At 55.3% G+C, this 22,365-nt stretch overlaps 1 protein-coding gene across 4 annotated transcripts in view; it reads left to right on the top strand.

The window, feature by feature from the left end:
* SLC19A1 (solute carrier family 19 member 1) overlaps positions 1–19,995 on the top strand; it is a 51,817-nt gene extending 31,822 nt beyond the window's left edge. For all 4 annotated transcript variants that reach the window (XM_035283176.3, XM_078358756.1, XM_035283175.3 and 1 more), the window contains exons 3-6: positions 4,383–5,145; positions 5,426–5,618; positions 9,570–9,711; positions 18,509–19,995. In XM_035283176.3, the coding sequence (XP_035139067.3) occupies positions 4,383–5,145; positions 5,426–5,618; positions 9,570–9,711; positions 18,509–18,979 (1,569 nt within the window). In that variant the 3' untranslated portion in view covers positions 18,980–19,995. The remainder of the gene's footprint in view (positions 1–4,382; positions 5,146–5,425; positions 5,619–9,569; positions 9,712–18,508) is intronic.
* The last annotated feature ends 2,370 nt before the right edge of the window (positions 19,996–22,365 follow it).

Here is a 22,365-nt window from a genome sequence, read left to right as displayed (position 1 = left end):
TGTCCCCGTCCTCGGCAGTGTGCCCACCTGGCCTCTGCACCCACGTTGCTGGCACTCCGTGTGCCCCTTGTTCCTACGTCTCTTGGCCAGAAGCAGGGCCCCACCCCTTGCAGACCCTAAGAATTGTGAAACTGATGTGCAGATGAGGAGGATACTCTTGGAAAAGTGAAGGTGCTGCCCTCTCGGTGCCCAGCTCAGAGCACTGTGCGAGTGTGATTGTCTGCTCCCATGGCCAGCACTGCTGACCACCAGGGCTGGGTCACCAGGTCACTTTCCTGGTGAGTCCAGGGTCTCTAGCTATCGTGGCGGGGCTGGTGCTGGACAGGGTGGGGCCGCCTCCTTCACCCCTCATGAAGTGCCCTCTGCTCCTGGCCAGTCTGCCCCTCCCCTCGCCACCCACTGATGGACCAGATGGCATCTGTGCTCTTAAGGAGGGCCATTGTTCAAGGTTATTTATAAGGTTGAGCATATGTGTGGAGTTCCCCTGAAATAAGGAAAGTCTCGATAGCGAAAATGTTTAAATCCATCTGCTGTCCCCTCACGTTGCACAGTAACTGATTGAAAAGTAGATTCCAGAAAGTAAGCCATTCCTCCAGGCCTGGGATGTCACTGAAGGACGACAGGTCCCCGGCCCCGATCTCGGCCCCTCCGGCCTGTCACAGGAGCTCTGCACCCCTGCCACTGGGCCGGCCCCGATCTCGGCCCCTCCGGCCTGTCAGGACTTGCAGCCCCTGTTGTTTTGGGCTTGTGTTTAGAAAGTTCACGCTAAGTGCTATCTTGTGACGCAGCTTTCGCAAGCTGCCCCCATTCCCAGTCTGACCTGAGGGACGTTCCATGTAGGTTCAAGGCTGTTCTTAGCTGCGTCTGGGGGTTGAACTACAAGGTGCTTCTCTGGCATTTTGCTGGGGGTGATGGGGGATTCCGGCTTCTCCCACTTTGTGGAACGCTGCAGGTAGAGCACGAGCCGGCAGCCTCGGGCGGTGGGCCTGGACCCAGCTGGCCTGGGCTGGCGTTGCCAGCTCACTCCTGGGCGGCTGCTTCCTCCACAGCCCGCCTGTGTTGCCCTCACCAGCTCAGGTGCCTGCAGAGCGCCAGCCGTCTGGCCGCTGTGAGGAGCGTGGTTTCCTTTGCTGGCGTTTGCTTGGCCTCAGTTTCCCCCGCTGCGGGCCGGCGTTTCAAGGCAGCCCCACGGCTGCTGTCCTTCTTGAGACTGGTTCCCCTTCTTGCCTCCTGGGGACCCAGTGCCCTTGGGATTGGACTGGCTGTGTGTTACATGCGGTGTTTCTCTAGGGCCACTTTGAATCTGGCCAGATTTCCCTCCAGGCTTTCTGCTTTGAGTGTCAGCTGAGAGCGCCTTCCCCGGCCGGCTCTGGGAGGTGCCCCTGGGCGGGTTGAGGTTGCCTGGACCGAGGAACTGCGCTGTGTGGTGGGAGCTGCAGCCCCCACCCTCCTCCAGGGAGACCCCGGCCCAGGGCCCTGTGCGCAGCAGGCCTTCTCGACCCATGACCAGTGCCTCGACCTCAGCCAGGCCCTGTTGGGTGCCCTTCTGTGGCAACCGGTCCTTCTGCTGCCCCACACCCGGCCCTGCCCTCACGTCCTGCCTGCCTCCAGCCCTTGCCCACCTTGCCGCCTCCCTGTTCAGAGAAGCTGCCCTGAAGCCGACTGACTGGGTGTCGATCTGAGCGCAGCTCCCTGCACTCTGCCCGTCAGCCTGGACCTGACCCGAGAGCTCGGGAGAGCAGAGCGGACGCTGGGCTCAGGCAGCAGGAGCCTGGACTCGTGTGGGAGCCGTGGCCGCCTGACACATGCCACCTCCCTGCTGGGACCTTTGTGGGTGGCCCTCCGTCAGCAGCCTTGTAAGTGGGACACAGGTCATAGCTCTGGGCAGAGCCTCCCTGCTGTCCACTTGCCAAGTCTGAGAAAGGGGAAGTAGGGGCCACTGAGGCAGTGCAGGGAGAAGAGCGGGAGGGCCCTGGTGGGTGCTGGGGGTGTGCAGGCTCCATCTTGACCCCGTGATCTGCACTGGGAGCCTCAACTAAGATGAGGAGGTGCCTGGGGAGGCCCCGGCCTTCAGAGCCGGCTCCTGGTGGAAGAGAAATGAGGTGTTGCTCCATTCATTCAGAGGTGGGAGAGGCTCCCAGGACTCCTGGCCGCCCTTTTCCAGAGAGCCATGGCTCTAGGGGAGCCTCTGCTGGCAGTCTACCATTTTGACTCTGGGCTGTGGGCAGGACCTGTGCCCTGGCCGGGGGCTGGGGCTCCCATGGCCCCTCGCAGCCTCCTGTGTCTGGGGGTCGGGGCCCCTCAGATGCTAGGAGGGCCCCTGCCTCCAAGCCTCTTCTTTCAGACTCTGCAGGAGTTCTCCGGGCTGGCCCTGATGAGAAGCCTTCCCAGTAGAGCAGGCAGTCGGCCAGGAGAGCTGCCCACAGAGGGGCTGTTTGATGTCCCCAGGCCTTTGCTGTAAACACAGTGTAGAAGCTGGTGGCTGGCCCTGAGGCTCCCCGTGACCTGGCCTGGTCACTCAGCCTCCCGGCACCTGACCTGCATTGAGTGTGTCCCGGCATGTCCTGGGTAGGACGGAGCACGGGAGGGACCTTGGGTGCTCGGTGCGACTGCGACCACAGCCTTCAGGGCAGCCTGGCCTGCATGAGGGTGCAGGCTCCGGGCTGTGACCTCAGGGTGGCCTCAGGTGGGGTCTCTGGGGAGCCTTCCCCCAGAGACCAAACCCCTTGGAAGCTTCTCAGCATGCTGGCCCTGACTGACAAGCTTGGCTGCAGGGTCCTGTTCCTCAGCTGTTCACAGTTAGCGGTGGCCAGGCCCTGAGCACAGGCCACGCATTTGGGTGTGCCACACAAGGCTGAGAGGCCCTGGGTTGGGGGGTGGCGTGGCTTGGGCAGCTCCCAGTGTTGACCCAGGGTTCGGTCCTATCAAGTGTGGCTGGCAGGGGCGGAGGTCACCTGGGGCAGCAGGAACAGGGCTGTGGGGTTGCTGGTGGTCAGGCCTGAGTTGGGTGGGGCCTGTGGGAGGCCCAGAGTCCAGGGAGGCCCTGCTGGCTCACCCGGTGCCAACCCCCACCAGATCGGAGGTGGGGTGTGATGGGGCCCCTGGGAAGGGCAGTCCCCAGGGAAGGGCAGGGCCAGCGGCTTGGGCCTCACAGGACTGGGGCCTCTTCCTCTGGACTGTGCCCAGGTGTGCCCACAGCAGCCGCAGCCCCTGCCAAGCCAGCTGAGGGCATTTGCTGTCTGCCTGGAGGAGTCTGGGGCAGTGCCCACTGAGCTGCAGGAGACAGCACCCCCTGCCCCATGCCCAGCCCCAAGTTCCCAGGGAAGGTGGTTGTGTGTTGAGGCCACAGACATGGAAGCCAGGCCTGGAGTGCCCACCGGGAGCTCAGCGGCCAAGGCTGTGGAGCTGGGTTCCCACATCAAATGTGATGGGAGAGGCGGGGCTGGGCGGGCTGACAGGCTGTGCTGCGTCTCCGAGGTGGGTGCAGGGTGGCTCCAGGGGCACTTGACCCCCTCCCTGCCCCTGGGTTAGAGCCTGGCCTTGAAGACCTTGCTCTGGGGACAAGTGTGAGATGGGAGTGTGTACCCCAGGGCCCTCGGCCCTTCCCCACGCCCGTTCCCTCTTTGCCCTTCACTCCTGTCTTTCTCCCTCTACTGGGTTCCCCACAGTCCCTCCCATGAACCTGCTCTTCCTGGTCCTGCCCTTCCTCTCCGTGTCTTAACGGCTCTACAGTGATGATGGAAGGGGCTTGTGTGGTGTGAATGTGTATGGGTTACAGCTCTGGTTTCCATACTGTTTAAGATGAAACGAAAACATTTTTTTATTCTATTAAAAATAGAGAAGCTGGCCCGGCATGGTGGCTCTCACCTGTAATCCCAGCACTCGGGGATGCTAATGTGGGTGGATCACTTGAGGTCAGGAGTTCAAGACCAGCCTGGCCAACATGGTGACACCCCATCTCTACTAAAAATACAAAAATTAGCCTGGTGTGGTGGCGCATGCCTATAAGCTCAGCTACTTGGGAGGCTGAGGCAGGAGAGAATTGCTTGAACGCGGGAGGCGGAGGTTGTATTGAGATGAGATCAAGCCATTGCACTCCAGCCTGGGCTATGGAGCGAGACTTCCTCTCAGGAAAAAAAGAATAGAGAAGCTTAGATCAACAGTGTTGTTAATAACGATGGCTTCCGTGGCCACTGCCCGCTTTCTGCAGGCAAATGCTCCCAGGCTGCCGAGACTGATCAGGAAGGGAGGGACCGAGGAGTGTTGCGGGGGTGGGGTCACATCAGGCAGTGAAGCCGTCAGCACTGGCCTCGGGAGGGCCCTGTCCCCCAAAGCCGCACAGTCACTGACGCCTGGTGGGGCGCACGCTCGCCCATCCACAGGTCACCAACGAGATCACCCCGGTGCTCTCCTACTCCTACTTGGCCGTGCTGGTGCCCGCGTTCCTGCTCACTGACTACCTGCGCTACACGCCCGTGCTGCTGCTGCAGGGCCTGAGCTACGTGGCCGTGTGGCTGCTGCTGCTGCTGGGCCGCACCGTGGCGCACATGCAGCTCATGGAGCTCTTCTACAGCATCACCATGGCCGCGCGCATCGCCTACTCCTCCTACATCTTCTCGCTGGTGCAGCCCGCGCGCTACCAGCGCGTGGCCAGCTACTCTCGTGCGGCGGTGCTGCTGGGCGTCTTCACCAGCTCAGTGCTGGGCCAGCTGCTGGTCACCGCTGCTGGGGTCTCCTTCTCCACGCTCAACTACATCTCGCTGGCCTTCCTCACCTTCAGCGTGGTCCTCGCCCTCTTCCTCAAGCGCCCCAAGCGCAGCCTCTTCTTCAACCGCGGCGCCGCAGGGCGGGAACCCTCGGCCTCCGCCTCGGAGCTGGAGCGCATGAACCCCGGAGCGGGCGGGAAGCTGGGGCGCGCGCTGCGGGCGGTCTGCGGGGACTCCGTGCTGGCGCGCATGCTGCGGGAGCTGGGGAACAGCCTGCGGCGGCCGCAGCTGCGCCTCTGGTCCCTCTGGTGGGTCTTCAACTCCGCCGGGTACTACCTGGTGGTCTACTACGTGCACATCCTGTGGAACGAGGTGGAACCCACCACCAACAGCGTGCGGGTCTACAACGGCGGGGCCGACGCCGCCTCCACACTGCTGGGTACGTGCGCCCGGGTCCCGGCACCCCTCGCCCCCCACCACAGCTCCTTCCTGAGGCTCCCCCCACCTCCCCCGCCCCATGGATCCTTCCCTGAGGCTCCCCCCACCTCCCCCGCCCCATGGATCCTTCCCTGAGGCTCCCCCCATCTCCCTCGCCCCGTGGATTCTTCCCCTGAGCTCTCCCCGCCTCCGCCCCACCTATCCTTCCCCGAGGCTCCCCCCACCTTTCCCTGCCCCATGTCCCCCAGGACCGCCATGACGCCCCACCCCTTACCCTCCAGGTGCCATCACCTCCTTCGCCGCTGGCTTCGTGAAGATCCGCTGGGCACGATGGTCCAAGCTGCTCGTCGCGGGCGTCACGGCCACGCAGGCGGGGTTGGTCTTCCTTCTGTCTTACACCCGCCACATCTGGCTGTGCTACGCGGCCTTCGTGCTCTTCCGCGGCTCCTACCAGTTCCTCGTGCCCATCGCCACGTGAGTTCTAGAAGGGTCTGGGGAGCCGGGGTGAGCAGGCGCACCTGGGTGCTCCCACCTCCTGCCGCGCCCCAGCGGCTGACACCGCGGTCCCCACCAGCCACCCGGCACTGACCAGGGTCCCCCCTAAGTCTCCCTGGGACCCTGCCTGTGCCATCCTGCTCCTCCCCCAGGCCCTCCGCCTGCGCTCCTCTCTTTGAAGCCTGCCGGGCTCAGCCTTGCCCTGCTCCCAGCCCCGCCCTCCAGGTCCCAGACTGCTGAGATCCCACCCAGGCAGGAGGGGGAGCGGGCTCCTGTGTGAGTTCATGCTCAGCTCACACCCACACCAGGCACTCACACAACACAGACACACAGACGCTCACACATGGACACACCACACACTCATAAACACACACATGTTCACAAATGGACGTACTAAGACATGAACACACACCACACACTCGGACACATACCACACTCATGAACACACAGGCGTGGACACACCACATGCTCACACGGACATGGACGTACCCACACATTGGCACACTCACCACATGCTCGGACCACACACATTGCCACACCAGCCCCTGCTTCCCTGGCCTGTTCCCTCTGTCTTGCCTCCTGGGAGGACCCTGGGTTTCACCTCTGGAGTGGCCTTCAGGCCATGGACCGTCCCCCTGGGGCTGACGCTGCCTCGAGCCTGTCTGAACTGAGAGCGCCCTCCCGGCCTTTACGTTGTGCCCTCTGTGCCCGTGGCCTGACCCGTCACTGTCCTGCCTGGACATTCCTGGCCTTGCACTTCCCCATCCTCCCCACACGCAGGAAGCTCCTGGCGTGGGCAGCCCAGCTCACCCTTCTCTCCTTCCCTGCCACACTTGGGGGCCCTTCTGCATGCTCCGGGGTGGCCGCCTGCTTCATGCTCCCCAAGGCCCACCCTGGGCTCTTGCTGCTCCCAGCCTGTGACGGCCATCTTGCTCAGGTCCCTCCCTGATTTGCCAGCACTGTGGAAAGGGCCGGGGCCTCTGTTGTCCCATTGCTGTGTCCAGGGGACCACACCCGAAAGATTTTAGTTATAAAGTCATTGGTGCCCATCACAGAACCTCAGACACAGGGCAGCAGTGTACAAAATGGAAAACTGCCATTTGCTCCCGAGAATCCGGCATTTTTTGCTCATCCGTGTTGGGTCGCTATCAGACACAGACATAGGTGGTCAGTGCTGGTCATGAGTGGTAGGCCTCACAACCCACCCCTAGTGGATGGGTAAAGTCACCATTTCCATTTTTCCTACAATAGAAAAAACACTGAGATGGATGTCTTTCCACCTACATTTTTCCTTCTAAATTCTTTTTTTTTTTTTTTTGAGATGGAGTCTTGCTCGGTCTCCCAGGCTAGAGTGCAGTGGTGCAATCTCAGCTCACTGCAACCTCTGCCTCCTGGGTTCAAGCAATTATCCTGCTTCAGCCTCCCAAGTAAGTAGCTGGGACTGCAGGTGCGCGCCACCATGCCTGGCTAATTTTTTGGATTTTTTTAGTAGAGATGGGGTTTCACCAGGCTGGCCAGGTAGGTCTCGAGCTCCTGACCTCGTGATCTGCCCACCTCAGCCTCGCAAATTCTAATAATGGTCCTCAAGTGGATTCCTGGAAGGGAAATGGCCAGGTTGGAGAGTATGTGCTTTTGAAGGGTTTCTGTCAATGTTGCAGGTACCTGCAGGCCTGCATGCGGGCTGCCTCCCTGCCCTCCCTGAGCCCCTGGCGGGAAGCTGGACTCCCAGCCTTTCCTTAACCAGACCAAGGCCTACTATCCTGCCGTGGACTGAGTGGCCACTTGTGCCTCCTGACTGCTGGGACTCGCTTTCCTCCCTGCTGATCTGGAGTGCCCTCGTACGAATCCCGTATTTTCAGTCACGTGTGCCCCCATCACGCCCCACACTTGTTTGCCTTTGATCCACTCATGGTGTTTTCTGAGCAGCTTGGGAAGCACGCTGGGGGCTGGCCCGGGTTCTGCCCTGCCTAGCAGCAGCGTCCAGAAGCTCATGTTTGTGCTGGTTCTCTGGTGTTTCGGTGCCCTTTGTCCTGCTGACCTGCTCCCCAGGGCCTCTGTGTTTCTCATTCTCCCTGCCACCGCTCGCCCGCACCTCTACTGTCTCCGCTGGCGTGCTGCCTCCACCGCCCAGCAGCACAGGGTCCTCCATCCTTCTCTGAAGGGTTTCTGGGCATTTTTGTTTATTTTTTCTTAAGGTGAACTTTGGGACATTTTTTGTCCAGTTTTTTTTAAGCACTTAGTGGATTTTAATTGGTGCATCCAAAGACTAGTTTGTTTGCAGAGCACCAGAAGCCTGGCATGTCACCTCTCCATGTGAGGAATGTGGTGCCTTCATTCCTGGACATGTGCACCCCACGGCTCACCTCCAGGGCCCGCCCTACCCAGCTGCCACTCACCTCCAGGGCCCACCCTGACTCGTTGGCCTGCCCTAACCAGCTGCCACTCACTTCAGGGCCCGCCCTAGCCGGCTGCCACTCACCTCCAAGGCCCGCCCTACCCAGCTGCCACTCACCTCCAGGGCCCGCCCTGCCTCGTTGGCCTGCCCTAACCAGCTGCCACTCACCTCCAGGGCCCGCCCTGCCTCGTTGGCCTGCCCTAACCAGCTGCCACTCACTTCAGGGCCCGCCCTAGCCGGCTGCCACTCACCTCCAGGGCCCGCCCTACCCAGTTGCCACTCATCTCCAAAGCCCACTCTACCCAAGTGCCACTCACCTCCAGGGCCCGTCCTGCCCGGCTGCTCGCCCACCGACTCTGATTTCACTGCTCTTCCCCTACTTTATCAAACATTTAATCATGAAAGACTTCCGTTCCAGACTTTTCTGTCTGTGCCCTGAGGTTCCCTTGAGGATGATTTTCTGAGCGTTTTGCGATGGCTGTAACCTCGTCTGTCCCAGAGCTCAGGGAGCCCTTCTGGGCATCTTCTTGAGTTTGTGTTTTGTGGCACCCATTGTACGGGTTCAGCATCCCCAATAAAAAATATCCAGAATTCGGCCACGTGCAGTGGCTCATGCCTGTAATCCCAACACTTTGGGAGGCTGATGCAGGCAGATCACTTGAGGCCAGGAGTTCGAAACCAGCCTGGCCAACATGGTGAAACCCCGTCTCTGCTAAAAATACAAAACTTAGCTGGGCATGGTTTTGCACGCCTGTAATCCCAGCTATTAGGGAGGCTGAGACAGGAGAATTGCTTGAATCCGGGTGGTAGAGGTTGCAGAGAGCTGAGATTGTGCCATTGCACTCCAGCCTGGGCGACAGAGTGAGACTGTCTCAAAAAAAAAAAAAAAGAATTTGAAATACTCCAAAATCTAACCGTTTTTGAGCACTGAAAAGACAGCCCAGTGGAAAGTCTCACACCTGACCTTGATGCATAAGTCTCAGTCAGAACACAGAAGTTTCTTCATGTACAAAATTATTCAGAATGTTGTGTAAAATCACCTTCAGGATGTGTGGATACAGTATGTATGAGACATCAATGAATTTCATGTTTGGACTTGGGTCCCATCCGCAAGATATCTCATTGTGGATATGTAGGCATTCCGACATCCCAGACTTAAAGTCCAGGCATTTTGGGTAAGGGACCCTCCCCCTGTACTGAGCCAGGGGGATGCAGCAGCTCCCAGAGCGGCCCCTCGAGGGTGCGCAGCCTGGGTGCTGGCTTCTGCTTGGTGGGGGTGGGCATGTGTGGGGGAGATGGGGGTATGGTGGGGGGCTTGTGCGTCCCCTGGGGCCCCGTGGCTGCCCAGTGGGTCGTGGGTGGTGGGAGCTGGGCTTCGGGCTTGTGTGGGGAAGCTGGGGGTCTGGTGGGGGGCTTGTGCATCCCCTGGGGCCCCGTGGCTGCCCAGTGGGTCGTGGTAGGGGGAGCTGGGCTGTGAGCTTTCCCGTTGCTGCGTCTTGTTCTCCGGGCAGTGCCTGATGGTCGCTCTTGTTCAGCTTTCAGATCGCGGCTTCTCTGTCTAAAGAACTCTGCGCCCTGGTCTTCGGGGTCAACACGTTCTTTGCCACCATTGTCAAGACCATCATCACCTTCATCGTCTCAGACATCCGGGGCCTGGGCCTCCCCGTCCGCCAGCAGGTGAGCCATTTTCAGGCATGTCCTCGGGACAGAAGCTACTTGTGGGGATGCTGCCAGGGACTCCCGGTGCCCACCTGATGTAGCGGCTCCTGTGGGCTGGGGGAGTAGCGTTCGGGCCTGGGGCTTCCAGGGGGACACCCTGGCCACTGAGAGCAGGAAGTGAGAGAGGCCCCAGCAGGGCTCTGCTCTCTGTCGTGGGTGGGAGCGTCTGCGGGTTCTGGGCCTCGGTGGGAGCGACGGAGCCTCTGCTTGCTGTGGCGGACCCGGTCTCTGCTCTCTGCCTGTGGCTGCTGGAACGTGGTGTCCTTGAGCCCTGGCTAGAGGCCACATGAGCTTTGTTCTGTTCAGGAGAGCTGCGTGGTGGCTCTCAGCAGTGCTAGAGCACAGGCCTCTTTGACACCCTCCCGCTTCCCACCACAGGCTGGCTTTTGCTGCTTCTGAGAAGAGCTGGAAAACACACTTTTAACTCCTGATGGTCCTGGCCAAGGCAGGGTCTCTGAGTGAACTGAAATCAGCCATGGTGGGCGTGGTGGGACAGGCCCTCCGGACTCCTCGGGACTGCCCCCCAGTCTCCTGCTAGACAGATGCCCTTGGCAGGTGGGACAAGGGCTTTGTCCACCTGGGGCCCAGGTCTCGCTGGGCAGGAGGGCTGTCAGGGTTGGCCCTAATCCTCCAAGGGTGCCCAGTTTGTTCAGCCTTAGTGACTCCAGAGCTTCAAGTGAGGCCCAGGCAGTAGCAGGCAGCCCCTTTGGCTTGTAAATGCCTTTAGGTGAAGATGGCTGTTGGTTGCTTGTGGAAATGCACCCTTCAGCCCCAGTGTCATTAGGGCCTGTCCACACTGGCAGGCCTCGTGGCCCTGTTCTACCTCCAGGGGCACTACCCCGACCCTGGTGTGAACACTCAAGACGGGTGAGCCTCTGAGGCCAGAAGGTGAACAGGTCCAGGTCAGGTCCAGCCTGGCGGACCCAGCCTGGGTGGCTGGTGGCTGGGCTGTTCTCAGGTCTGTAGGAGAGAGGCCCAGAAGGTCTCTGTTGGCTGCATGGTCCTGGGGTGTGGGTGCTGGCAGCAGTCCAGCTGGCCCTGGAGGGGCCCCAGCATCCAGGAGGAGGCCCTCCTTTTTCTTGGAGCCCTGAGTTACCTCTGCCCCTAGACAGCAGTGGCCGCCAGCGTGTGTGGGCAAGGAGGGCCTGTCCCAGGGAGACTCCAAGGGCCCTATGTGGCCCCAGGTGGGCTGGGCCTGGCTTTTGAACTGCCTCTGGGTGCTGCCTGCTCCCCACTACCGTGCCCCCAACCTCCATCTTTCTGTGATAGCCTCTTGTTCAGCTCTGGTAGCTGGAGGGGCAGATGCTAAAGCTGTACCCCCGAAGCTGCCCTGTGGAGGAGACCCCTTGCAGTGGGCTTGCAGGGCCATGGGGGCGGGGTGCAGGGCGTGGAGCCGTTCTTCCCCAGAGGGCTAGTCACGAGGAAGCCCCTTCCTCAGCTGGTCCTGGTCCCGGCCCCTCCTACATGGTGGTGCAGCCGTGGAGGCCGTGGGGAGGCAGAGGCAGGTTCTGGCCTGTGGTTCCTGGTGGCCTCTTGTCACATGGGAAAAAACACACGGGCTTTTCTCCGGCTGCTTTGATTTCCAGGCTAAAAAGTAACTCATTTTTAGCCTGGGGCATTTTGCTCTTGGCTAGACTCCCTGTTTGGCCTAGAGGAGGGTGGTGCCAGCCCGTCTTGCCCCGCCTATGCCTGGGTGCTGGGTGTCCTCTGCTTCCACCCGCACACGGAGAACAGTGGGGCCGGGGGTCAGGTTTGGTGGGGTAGAGTCTGGAGATGGGTGGGAGCCGTGATGGAGCACAGGGAGCAGCCAGGCCTGGAGCTCGCCTCGGTTCACCTGTTTTTTTTTTTTTTTTAATCTACCTGCCTTGGCCTCTCAAAGTACTGGGGTTACAAGCATGAGCCGTGGCTTCTGGCCACAAACTATATATATATATTTTTTTTTTTTTACATCTTCCTAAGTAGCTGGGACAACATGCACACGACCACCACACTCTACTAATTTTCTTTTTTTTTGTTGTTGAGACAAGGTTTCCACGTGTTGCCCAGGCTGGTCTTAAGCTCAAGTGATCTGCCCACCTCAGCCTCCCACAGTGCTGACCGTAGGCCTGAGCCACCGCGCCCAGCCGCTATTTTTTTTGCTTTGTCTTATTTTTACCACATCATAGCTCAAATCTGGGTATTTTCTTTCTTTTTTTTTTTTTTATAATGGATTGGAGGTTCTGTAGCACATCACAGCCGTACAGTCAGGATCCAGAACATTCTATCCCCACAGCGATCCCTCATGCTGCTTTGTAGCCACGCCCACCTTGTTCCCAGCCTCACCTTATCTTTAATCCCTGCGTGTATAGCTTTGTCGTTTCAGGAGAGTTGCATGAACACAGTCGTGCACTGTGTGTCCTCTAGGGCTTGGCGCTTTTCACTCAGCGTTGTTCCCTGAGCACTCATCCAGGTGGCCACTGTGGCACTGGCTGATTCCCTCTTGCTGCTGAGTGGTGTTCCAGGGTACAGATGTACCACACTTGATTGAACTATTCACCATTGAAAGACTTGTTTCCAGTTTTAGGGCATTGCCAAGAAAGCTGCTACGGACATTCTTTTGTAGGTTTTTGTGTGAATCTAGATTTTCATTTCTCTGGGATACGTGCCCAGAAGTGCAGGTGTTGGGTCACAAGGTAGTTGCCTGTTTCTTAAGAAGCTGCCCACTCTCCAAGGCAGTTGCATGGATTTATGCTACCACCTGCCACCAGCAGTCTTTGAGAGATCCAGTCACAACAGCTTCAGGGTTTCAAGTTGCCACTATTTTTTATTTTAGCCGTTGGGGTCGATGTAGTGATAGTTCCTTGTGGTTTTAATTTGCATTTCCCTGGTGGATAATGATGTCCTTATTTTCCATTTGCATGTTTCTCCATGTCTTCTGCCCATTTTCTCATTGGATTGTTTGTTTTTATGAACAATCTTGAGTTTTAAGCATTGTTTATTCCAGATATTGGTCCTTTGTTGGATATGTACAGTTTGCAATTTTTTCCCCAACTCTTGCTTGTGGTTTCATCGACTTAACTTGGTCTTTTACAGAACAAGTGTTTTTTAACTCCCATGAGGTCTGATTTGAATGGAAACTCTTTGCCTGGCCCTAAATTCAGAAGATTTTCCCCAGACTTCTTTTTTAAAGTTTCGCGTCTTTTCATTTAAGTCTTTGATCTGCTTTGAGTTAATTTTTGTATGAGGTGTGAAGTTTAGGTTGAGGTCACTTTTTTTTGGCCTGTGTGTATCCATTTATTCCAGCACCATTTGTTGAAAAGACTTAGCTCTCTCCATTGAATTGCTTTTGCACCTTTGTCAAAAGTTGAGCATATGTATGTGAGTCTGTTTATGTTTGTTTTTAATGCTGTTCCATTGAACCGTGTGTTTACTCTTGTACCAGTGTTACACTGTCTTGGTTATGAAGCTTCATGGCAATTTTTTTCCGTGTATGTTCCTCCCTAGTATCTCTGACTTCTTATAAGCACACGCAGTCAGGTTGGAGTAAGACTCCATCCTTCTGACCTCATTTAACCTTAATTACCTTTTTAAAGGCCCTACCTTCAAATGCAGTGACATTGTGGGTTAGGGCTTCAACATGTGAATCAGGGGATGGGTTCACAATTCAGTCCATAACAGTGTTTATTGGATAGACTGATTGCTCCAACTTCTTTTTATTCAGAACTGTTTCCACTATTATAGTTTATTTGCCTTTCCATATACATTTTAGAGTAATCTTGTTTGTATCTACAAAAACTCTTGCTCAGATTTTGTTAGGAATTGCAATTAAGCCAGTATATCAATTTTGGGAGAATTGACACGTTTATTGTGTTGTTTTTCAATCCATGAACATGGTATATCTTTCAGTTTATTTAGATCTTAGATTTCTTTCAGCATTTTGTAGTTTTTAGCATATGAGTACTGTGCATGTTTTTAGTTTATATATATATTTGTAAGTGAATCAAACCATATTTTGAAATTTGTTACCTGAATTAATCTGTTTGAGCTGCCATAATAATGTATCACAAACTGGGTGACATAAACAACCGAAATATATTCTCTCACAGTTCCAGAGGCTGGAAGTTTGAGATAAGGTCTTGGCAGATTGGTTTCTCCTGATGCCCTTTCCTCGGCTTACAGTTGGCATCTTCTCCCTTTGTCTTCATATGGTGTTTTTTCTGTGTGTGTTCTTCCCTGGTATCTCTGTCTTCTTATAAGAACACGCAGTCAGGTTAGTGTAAGACCCCATCCTTCTGACCTCATTCAACCTTAGTTACCTTTTTAAAGGCCCTGTCTTCAAATGCAGTGACATTGTGGGTTAGGGCTTCAACATATGAACTGGGGGATGGGTTCACAAATCAGTCCATAACAGTGTATATGTGTTTATTGCTAGTGTATAGAAATACAGTTCATTTTTCTGTGTATGTCTTGTAGCTGCAATTTTGCTGAGTTTACTTATTAGTTCTAGGAGGACTTTCCATTTTTTGGTCTTTGTTTTTGAAATTCCTTGAGATTTTCTATGTAGGTAATTATATTATGAAAGATATACGGATCAGAAAGGAAGAAATAGGCAAATATTCTATGAAACAAAATATATTTACATATTTCTTCCTTTCTGATCTGTATATCTTTTCTTTCTTTTCCTTGACTTACTGTACTGGCTGGAACTTTATTAATTCCTTCCCTCTGTTTGCTTTAGATTTATTTTGCTCTTCTTTTTCTGGGTTCTTGAGGTGAGATATTGATTAGAAAAATTTATGCACCTAACACTATAAATTTCCCGCTCAGTGCTGCTTTAGTTGCATCCCACAAATTTTAATAGGCTGTGTTTTCATTTTCACTTATTTCAGCATATTTTTTGACTCATTATTATTTCAAATTTTGTTGTTTAATTTCCAAGTGTTTTGAGATTTTATTGTTATATTTCATTATTAACTTCTTTTGATTCTATTGTGATCAGAAAACACATTCTATATGATTTAAGTCCTTACAAATTTGTTAAGATTTGTTTGAAGACCCAGAATATTATCTGTTTTGGCATACTGTGGACACTTGGAAAAAAATGTATATTCTGCTTTTTGGGTGGAATGTTCTGTAAATGCTGATCAGATCTTATTGGCTGATGGTGTTGATTTCATCTCAATTCTTGTAGATTTTCTGTCTCCTTTTATTATTATTGAGAGAGGGGTATTAAAGTCTCCCAAGTAGAATCGTGGATCTGTTTCTCCTTTCAGTTCTGTCATGTTTTCGTGTCACATATTGGCAGCTCTTTTGTTTGTTGCATACACAGTTGGGATTGTAATTTGTCTTGGTGGACTGACCCTCTTATCAATTATGTAATAGTGGGATTATATAATGTCTATGTCTGCCTCTGGTCTTTTTTTTTTCTCTGAAGTTTACTTTAGCTGATGTTAATGTAGCCACCCCTGCTTTTCTTTGATTAATGTTTGCATGATACCTCTTTTTTCATTGTTTTACTTTCATTCTTCCTATCTTGGTATATATGAAGTGAGTTTCTTGTAGACAGCATGTAGTCGAATCATGTTTTAAAATCTACTTTGCTAATCTCTGTCTTACATTTGGTCTATGTAGACCATTTATATTTAATAGGATAATTTTTATATTAGGGCTTAAGTCTGCCATTTCATTTTTAGTTTTTCATGTATCCTCTGTTTTTAGTTTCTGTTTACGTTTTTTACAGCTTCCAGCGGGTCACTTGCGCGTCCCTTACAATGTTGTTTGGTTTATCTGTTGTGGTTTTGAATGCACTTAGCATAGCGATTGTGGTTGCTTTGTGGATTACATCACCAGTTTGAGTGAAGTATAGAAACTTTGCCTTCCTTTATGTCACTTTGTCATCTCCCACTATATAATACAATTATCTAAAATATTTTCCCTACATACTTTCATTGCCACATAAGATAATGTCGTAATGTTTGCATTAATCATCAAACACATTTTAGAAAACTCAGGAAGGAAAGTCTGTTTTATTTACACATAATGTTACCTATTATGGTATTTCCTCTTTCTTGTTATTTCAAGATTCCTTTCTTCTTTAGTAATTTCCTTTCTGTTTAGAGAACTTTTTTTTGGCCATTATTTTAGGTAGATCTTCTGCTGGTTACAAATGCTTCTCTTTGTTTTTCTTCATCTGAGAGTGTCTTGATTTCTCTTTTATTCTCAAAGATGTTTTCACTGGATATAGGATGTTGGGTAGACAGTATTTTTTTTGTTGTTGTTATATTTAGCATGTGAGAAATGTGGTGCCTTTCCTCATAGCTTTCAGGGTTTATGATGACACATTACTGTCATTCAAATTGTTTGCCCATAAGGGGTCATTTTTCTCTGGCCACTTCCAACATTTCTTCTTTTATTTTTATCTTTAGCTTACAGAAGTTTAAATATGCTGTGTGTTGCTGTGGTTTTGTTTGGGTTTTCTCTTTAGGGTTCACTAAGCCTCGTGTATCTGCAGTGTATGTCTCACCAAATTTAGGAAGTTTTCAGCCATTATTTCCTGAAGTGCTTTTTTAACCCAACTCCTTTTCTCCCCCGCTTTTTTTTAAGAACCCTCATGTCACAAATGTCAGATTTTTGTTACGTAGTTCCACAAGGAATGAGGCATTGTTCATTTTTTTCACTCTTTTTCTTTTGTTCAGATTGGATAATTTCTATTGTTCTAACTCCAGTTCACTGATTCTTTTCTCTGCCTCTTCCATTTTGTTGTTGAGATGCTTCATTAAGTTTTAAAATTTTGGTTATCGTATTTTTCAGTTCTAATCTTTTTTATTTCTCCGGTTTCTTTGCTGAGACTGTGTGTTTTTTTCATTTGTTTCTAGCACGTTTGTTACTGTTCACTGGTTTAAGATCGTTCTTGAATAATTCTACCATCCCTGTTGTCTTAGTGTTGGTGTCTGTTAATTGTCTTTCAGTGGAGATCTTTGTGGTTTAGGATGCTGAGGGACTTTTTAGTGATATGCAAGCATTTTGGGTATGATGTAATGAGACCGGACCTTACTTCAGCATCCCATTTTGGCTGGTGCAGCTCCAGCAGGTCATGTGGGGTGTGCACCTTGCTACAGCCAGGTGGGGTGGAAGTTCAGGTTCCCACTCAGCCTTTGTGACACCTGAGCGACGATGGGTGGCTGGGTGGGGGCTCCTCCTTGTTGCCAGGCAAGGATAGGAGTCCAGTTCCTCCTGTGGCCTCCTGGATGCCCCTGGGGTTGGGACATGCTCATCATTGCTGAGAGGGTGGAAGTCTGGACTCTGCTGGACCTCCTCTGACATCCCCAGCATGGAGAGGGGCGGGCACTCTCTAATGCATCTAACACTATACATTTCCCACTCTGTGCTCCTTCCTGTTGCCAGGCAAGGATGGGGTCTAGTTCCCCCTGTGGCCTCCTGGCTGCCCCTGGGGTAAGAATCCTGGCTCCCCGCATGGTCTCCACTGACTTCGTGAGGCTTTGGGGACAAAAGTCTAGGCATCCCTGTGGTCTCTGCTGACTCCATGGGGGTGAGAGTGGGGGTCTTCACCAGCTGGTGGGAGTGAAAGCTGTAGTACCCACTGGTGTTGTCTGACACCACCCCACAGGGCACTTGGGGGTCCTTGTTACAGGCCGGGGCGTGGGGTCTCCTTGCTGGTGTGGTGGGTGCAGCCGAGATCTGGTGTCTGGTAGGAGCAGGTGATTCCTGTCTCGGGGTCTTTCCTCATGCTGGGCCCCACCTTTCCTGGTCCTTAGGCCGGAGAGAGCCGCTTTCATGGGCTCTTTTTCCTGCATCTGTTGGCATGTCCAGCTTGCTGCCTTCAGTTGCAAAACATCTGAGGCGAAAAGAAAGGCACCAGGGAGCTCTGTGTGGTGCAGCTCCTGAGGCCCTGGTGGTCTGCCCGCCTGCTCCCACTTTCAGAGCCTTCCTGTGTGTGTTTCTCAGTGTCTTGGGTAGGAGAACAAGGAGAAGCATGTCAGCCCCTCTTCCTGAGTTTGCTTTGAAAACAGCTTTCCTGGAAGGGAGCCGGTGCCACTGGGCTGTGGGATTCTGGCCTCAGGGGTCTTGGGTGGGTCTCACTGGGCTCTGGCTGGCAGAGTCCTGAGAGCACTGCAGCCTCCTGGACCCCCTGCGCCCCCAGGAGTGATCAGGTCTCTCCCTGGTATCCCAGGAACATTTCCAGTCGCTCCTGCCTGTGGCAGCCGTGAGAACCCAGAGAGACGTGGCCACTGCTGGCGCCGCTCCTTCTGGTCATTGCAGCGCAGCCTCTGCTGCCGAGGTGGAGGCGGGCTCCGTGTGCAGGCTCCTGAGGGTCGCTCTGTGCAGGAAGCCCTGGGGAACAGCTCCTGGCCACCTGCTGTGGCTCCCCTCACCCAGCTCTGCAAGGCGGGATGTTCTGGCCCTCATGTGTGTCTCCCCCACCACTGTCTTGGCACCATGGGTGGGCAGCAGGCCCCACAGAGCAGGGCCCTCGGGAGCAGATGGTGCAGGCCACGCAGAAGCAGCCCACCTGCCAGGCTCCGAGGGGTTCTTGGGAAGCAGTGGGAGCCCCACTTCAAGCCTGTACCAGGCTGTGGTGGGAAGGGGGCCTGGTGGCAGGCACTGTGGCACCTGCTCCTGGGTCTGGCCTCTGGCTGCTGTGCATTGTTCGGGGTCAGCCTCTGAACTGGAAGGAGAGCCCAGGAGCAGGTATCAGGGCATAGGGGGCCAGCATCCAGCCAGGCCCTCCCCACCCACCTCCCCTGCCTCTTTCCAGTTCCAGTTATACTCTGTGTACTTCCTGCTCCTGTCCATCATCTACTTCCTGGGGGCCGCGCTGGATGGCCTGCGGCATTGCCAACGGGGACGCCACCAGCCGCTGCCGCTGGCCGAGGACCTGAGGAGTCCCGCAGAGGAGAAGGCTGCACTGGCACTGAGCGTGCAGGACAAGGACCTCAGAAGCCTGCCGCCAGCCCAGAGCCTGAGGCTCTCCCCGGAAGATGGCTTGGGGGCTGCGGGGCCGGGCTCTGGGGAGCAGAGACAGAGCGACCTAGCCCCGGCCCCACAGGCGGCTGGATTCCTGAGCCCAGTGCCAGCCCCTTCCGCCCACACTCCGGGCTCTGCCCAAGCCTCAGGCCCTGACTCTGCAGCTGAGACCTGTCCCCAGCCGGCTGTCCATCCTCCTGGCGTCGGGACGCTGGGTCTGCAGCGTCATTTAAGTGTCAGCGTTCAGAATGTGAGCCAGTGATTCTGGGGGAGCCCTGTGGTAACTTTGCAGGTGGTCCTCGGTGCACCCCCACGCCCCCCACCTTGAGGGCCGCCTGCCTTAGCCACAGGGGCCTCCACCTGTCCTGCTGGCAGCCCCCAGGAGCCCCCTGCCCTGAGTTGCACCCTAGTGGTGGCTGCAGCCTAGGGGGTGGCCATGCTGTCCCCGCGCTGTGCCCCACTGGCTTTGGTTGCTGGAAGAGGAGGGTGGTGGGCTCCTGCATCCACCAGGCCTTATTGGCTCATGCCCTTGGGAAGCGCGAGACAAATTCTCTCTGTCCCCCAGGACTGTCGAAGTGGCCTTAGACAGCAACTCAGGGGACGCTGGCCCCACAGGAGTTGTGAGCCCTCTAGGGCAGGGTGGGAGGCTGGACCCCCGGGCACAGCTGAGCTGTGACATGCTGGTCTTCCTTGGTGCTTTTGCTTTTTGAAAGATGCTCTGCTTTTTTTTTTTTTTAACTGACACAGAACGAAGAACTGCATGGGGCTTCTCTGTCTCAGTTGGAAAGCCATCTCAGGTTGGTGGCAGCAAAGTCCCCATCAGAGGGCAGCAGTGGTTCTGGTCCTTGGAGCTAGTTCCTCTCCCCAGCTCCAAGGGCTTTGGCCCAGAGCCCTCCATGGTCCCGTCTGCCCTTCCGAAGTGCGGGTAATCCTGACCTGTGGTCCTCAGCTGCTCCCATGCTCATGCCAGCCCAGAGAGGACGGGTCCTGGTCACCGCGGACGTGCTGGCCTTGGTGTGTGTGGGGCTTGCCTGGCTGGGGGCCTTAGATGGCAGGCCCTGATGCTGCAGCTGAGACCCATCCCCAGCCGCTGTCCGTCCTCCGGCGTCAGCACACTGGGTTTGCAGGGTCGCCCAAGTGCCATCGTCCTGGGCGCTGGGGAAGGGCGTCTCAGCAGCCTCCAGGTCTGAGGAGCGTTAGTGCCTTGCCCACAGCTGTGGAACCGTCTGATTCGATGTGAATACTCTTCCCAGGTACATTAAACACACTTGTCACCTGCGTGTGAGCAGGGCTTCTGATTCTAGGCTGACCTGGCCTGGGGCTTGAGGGTCAGCAGTCAGGAGGAGGGCAGGAGAGGGGTCCCAGCCTTCTCCCCCAACCAGCCCACTTGGGGTCTTGGTGCTCGTGAGCTGAGCCTCCTGCCCCACCCCAGTCCGTGACCCTATCCTGTGGGGTCTCTGCCACATCTCAGCAGCGCCCAGATGAGAGGCTGGCTGCTCACCAGCTCAGCATGGAGAGCTGGAACAAAATCTCTGGCTGGGGAGGGGCCGCTGGGCCCAAGGGTCCCCTGAGGTATCTCAGGGGAGCAGCCCATCTTGGGGTACCCTGGGATGAGGGTTGAGGCAGAGGCCCGAGTCAGCGGATGGTGCTGGTCAGATGGGGCCGTGGTCACAGCCACCCTGGGGACCCTGCTGGAAGGGTCTGCACCAGCCATTTCCTGGCTGTGGCTCTAGCAGGATGTGATGGGCAGAGGTGGGCCGGGCCTGTGCCGTGGGCCAGAGCATCACTGGGAGGCCCAAACCCCCATCAGCACCCTCCCACTAGTGCCTCTTGGACCCGAGGGCCTGCTCCCTCCGCACCCACCGCCTGCCTGGCTCTGAGCCCTGCACAGGGATGGCTTAGGAGGAATTGTTCCCTGGGAGCAAGCCAGATCCTGCTGTGGGTGTGCATGGCGAGTCCTGCCCGAGCCCACAGGGTACAGGAGCCGTGCAGAGAACACAGGTTTGGGGTCTGGGGACCCAGGTGCAGACCCACCCCCATGGTCCTGAAGTGAGAGCTGGCAGCCAGGGAGACCTGAGTGTATCAGTCACAGGTATCCACACATGCATACCTGTGTACCTGTGCACAGTATGTTTGCTCTGGCACACCTGTGTATAACTGTACACCTATGTCCAAGCTCACCTGTGTATGCCCAAGCACACCTGTGTATAACTGCACACCTGTGTATGTCCAAGCTCACCTGTGTATGCCCAGGCACACCTGTGTATAACCACACACCTGTGTATGTCCAAGCTCACCTGTGTATGCCCAGGCATACCTCTGTATGTCCAAGCTCACCTGTGTATGCCCAGGCACACCTGTGTTTAACTGCACACCTGTGTATGTCCAAGCTCACCTGTGTATGCCCAGGCACACCTGTGTTTAACTGCACACCTGTGTATGTCCAAGCTCACCTGTGTGTAACTGCAAGGCCTGTGTCTCTGCCTGCATACCCCATGTAACCCTGCATGCCTCTGTGTGTCTGTGCTCCCACAACCTGTTACCCTGCACACCTGTATGCCCATGCTCACACGCCGTGTCACCATGCATGCCTGTGCCCATGCCCACACACCGTGTCACCATGCATGCCTGTGCCCATGCTCACACGCCGTGTCACCATGCATGCCTGTGTCCACGTCCACACACCGTGTTACCCTGCACGCCTGTATGCCCATGCCCACACGCCGTGTCACCCTGCATGCCTGTGCCCATGCCCACACACCGTGTCACCATGCATGCCTGTGCCCATGCTCACACGCCGTGTCACCATGCATGCCTGTGTCCACGTCCACACACCGTGTCACCATGCATGCCTGTGTCCACGTCCACACACCGTGTTACCCTGCACGCCTGTATGCCCATGCCCACACGCCGTGTCACCATGCATGCCTGTGTCCACGTCCACACACCGTGTCACCCTGCATGCCTGTGCATACCTGCTTGTGCCTGTGCACACTCATCCTCCCTCAGGATCTACCAGTGGGGCACTCCAGGGCTAAAAGGCTCCTAGGACTTGTTTTGGAGATCTTTGCTCTTGTGACAGTGAAGGCCGCTTGCAAACCAAGTGTCAGTGTAAAAGGTCACTTTTATTTGCCTGTCTGAACTGGCTTCACATCACAGTTACAGAACCCGCTCCGCAGGTTTTGTCCGTCTCGAGGCAGGTGGGTGCTGGCCGTGCTCTGTTAGCCTGGCACTGCCCCGAGCCCACTTACTCCTCCACAGAACAAGTGACTCTTGCATCGATGCTGCTGGATCTCAGGTGACAGCGACAGAGGATGTCATCGCACCTCATGGCTGCTCTGCTCGTCCACACAGCGGCCCGTGTGCACCCCAGGGGCCCCTTTCAGTCCCAAGGAAGGCAAGGGTGCAGGTTTCCTAGCAGACAGCGACAACTGCCCCGCACCTGAGGCCAGCCTGTCCATGGTGGCACCCAGATGACAGCTCTCCCCAACAGCCCTGCGCACTGGCCTCAACATGTCCTATGCCAGCCTCAGCCTCTTTGACGTGGCCTTGTTCTGTCCTGGCTCTTGGCTGGACAGTGTGGCTGAGCCATGTCCTGGCTGGGAACTCCTGGAGGCCCCTTTGCTCCCTGTGGTTTTCTGAGCCCTG

Source organism: Callithrix jacchus, chromosome 21, assembly GCF_049354715.1.
Source record: "Callithrix jacchus isolate 240 chromosome 21, calJac240_pri, whole genome shotgun sequence".
Taxonomy (NCBI): Eukaryota; Metazoa; Chordata; class Mammalia; order Primates; family Cebidae; genus Callithrix; species Callithrix jacchus.
The sequence above is the reverse complement of the archived record's forward strand: the minus strand, read 5'-3'. Positions and strand labels throughout refer to the sequence as shown.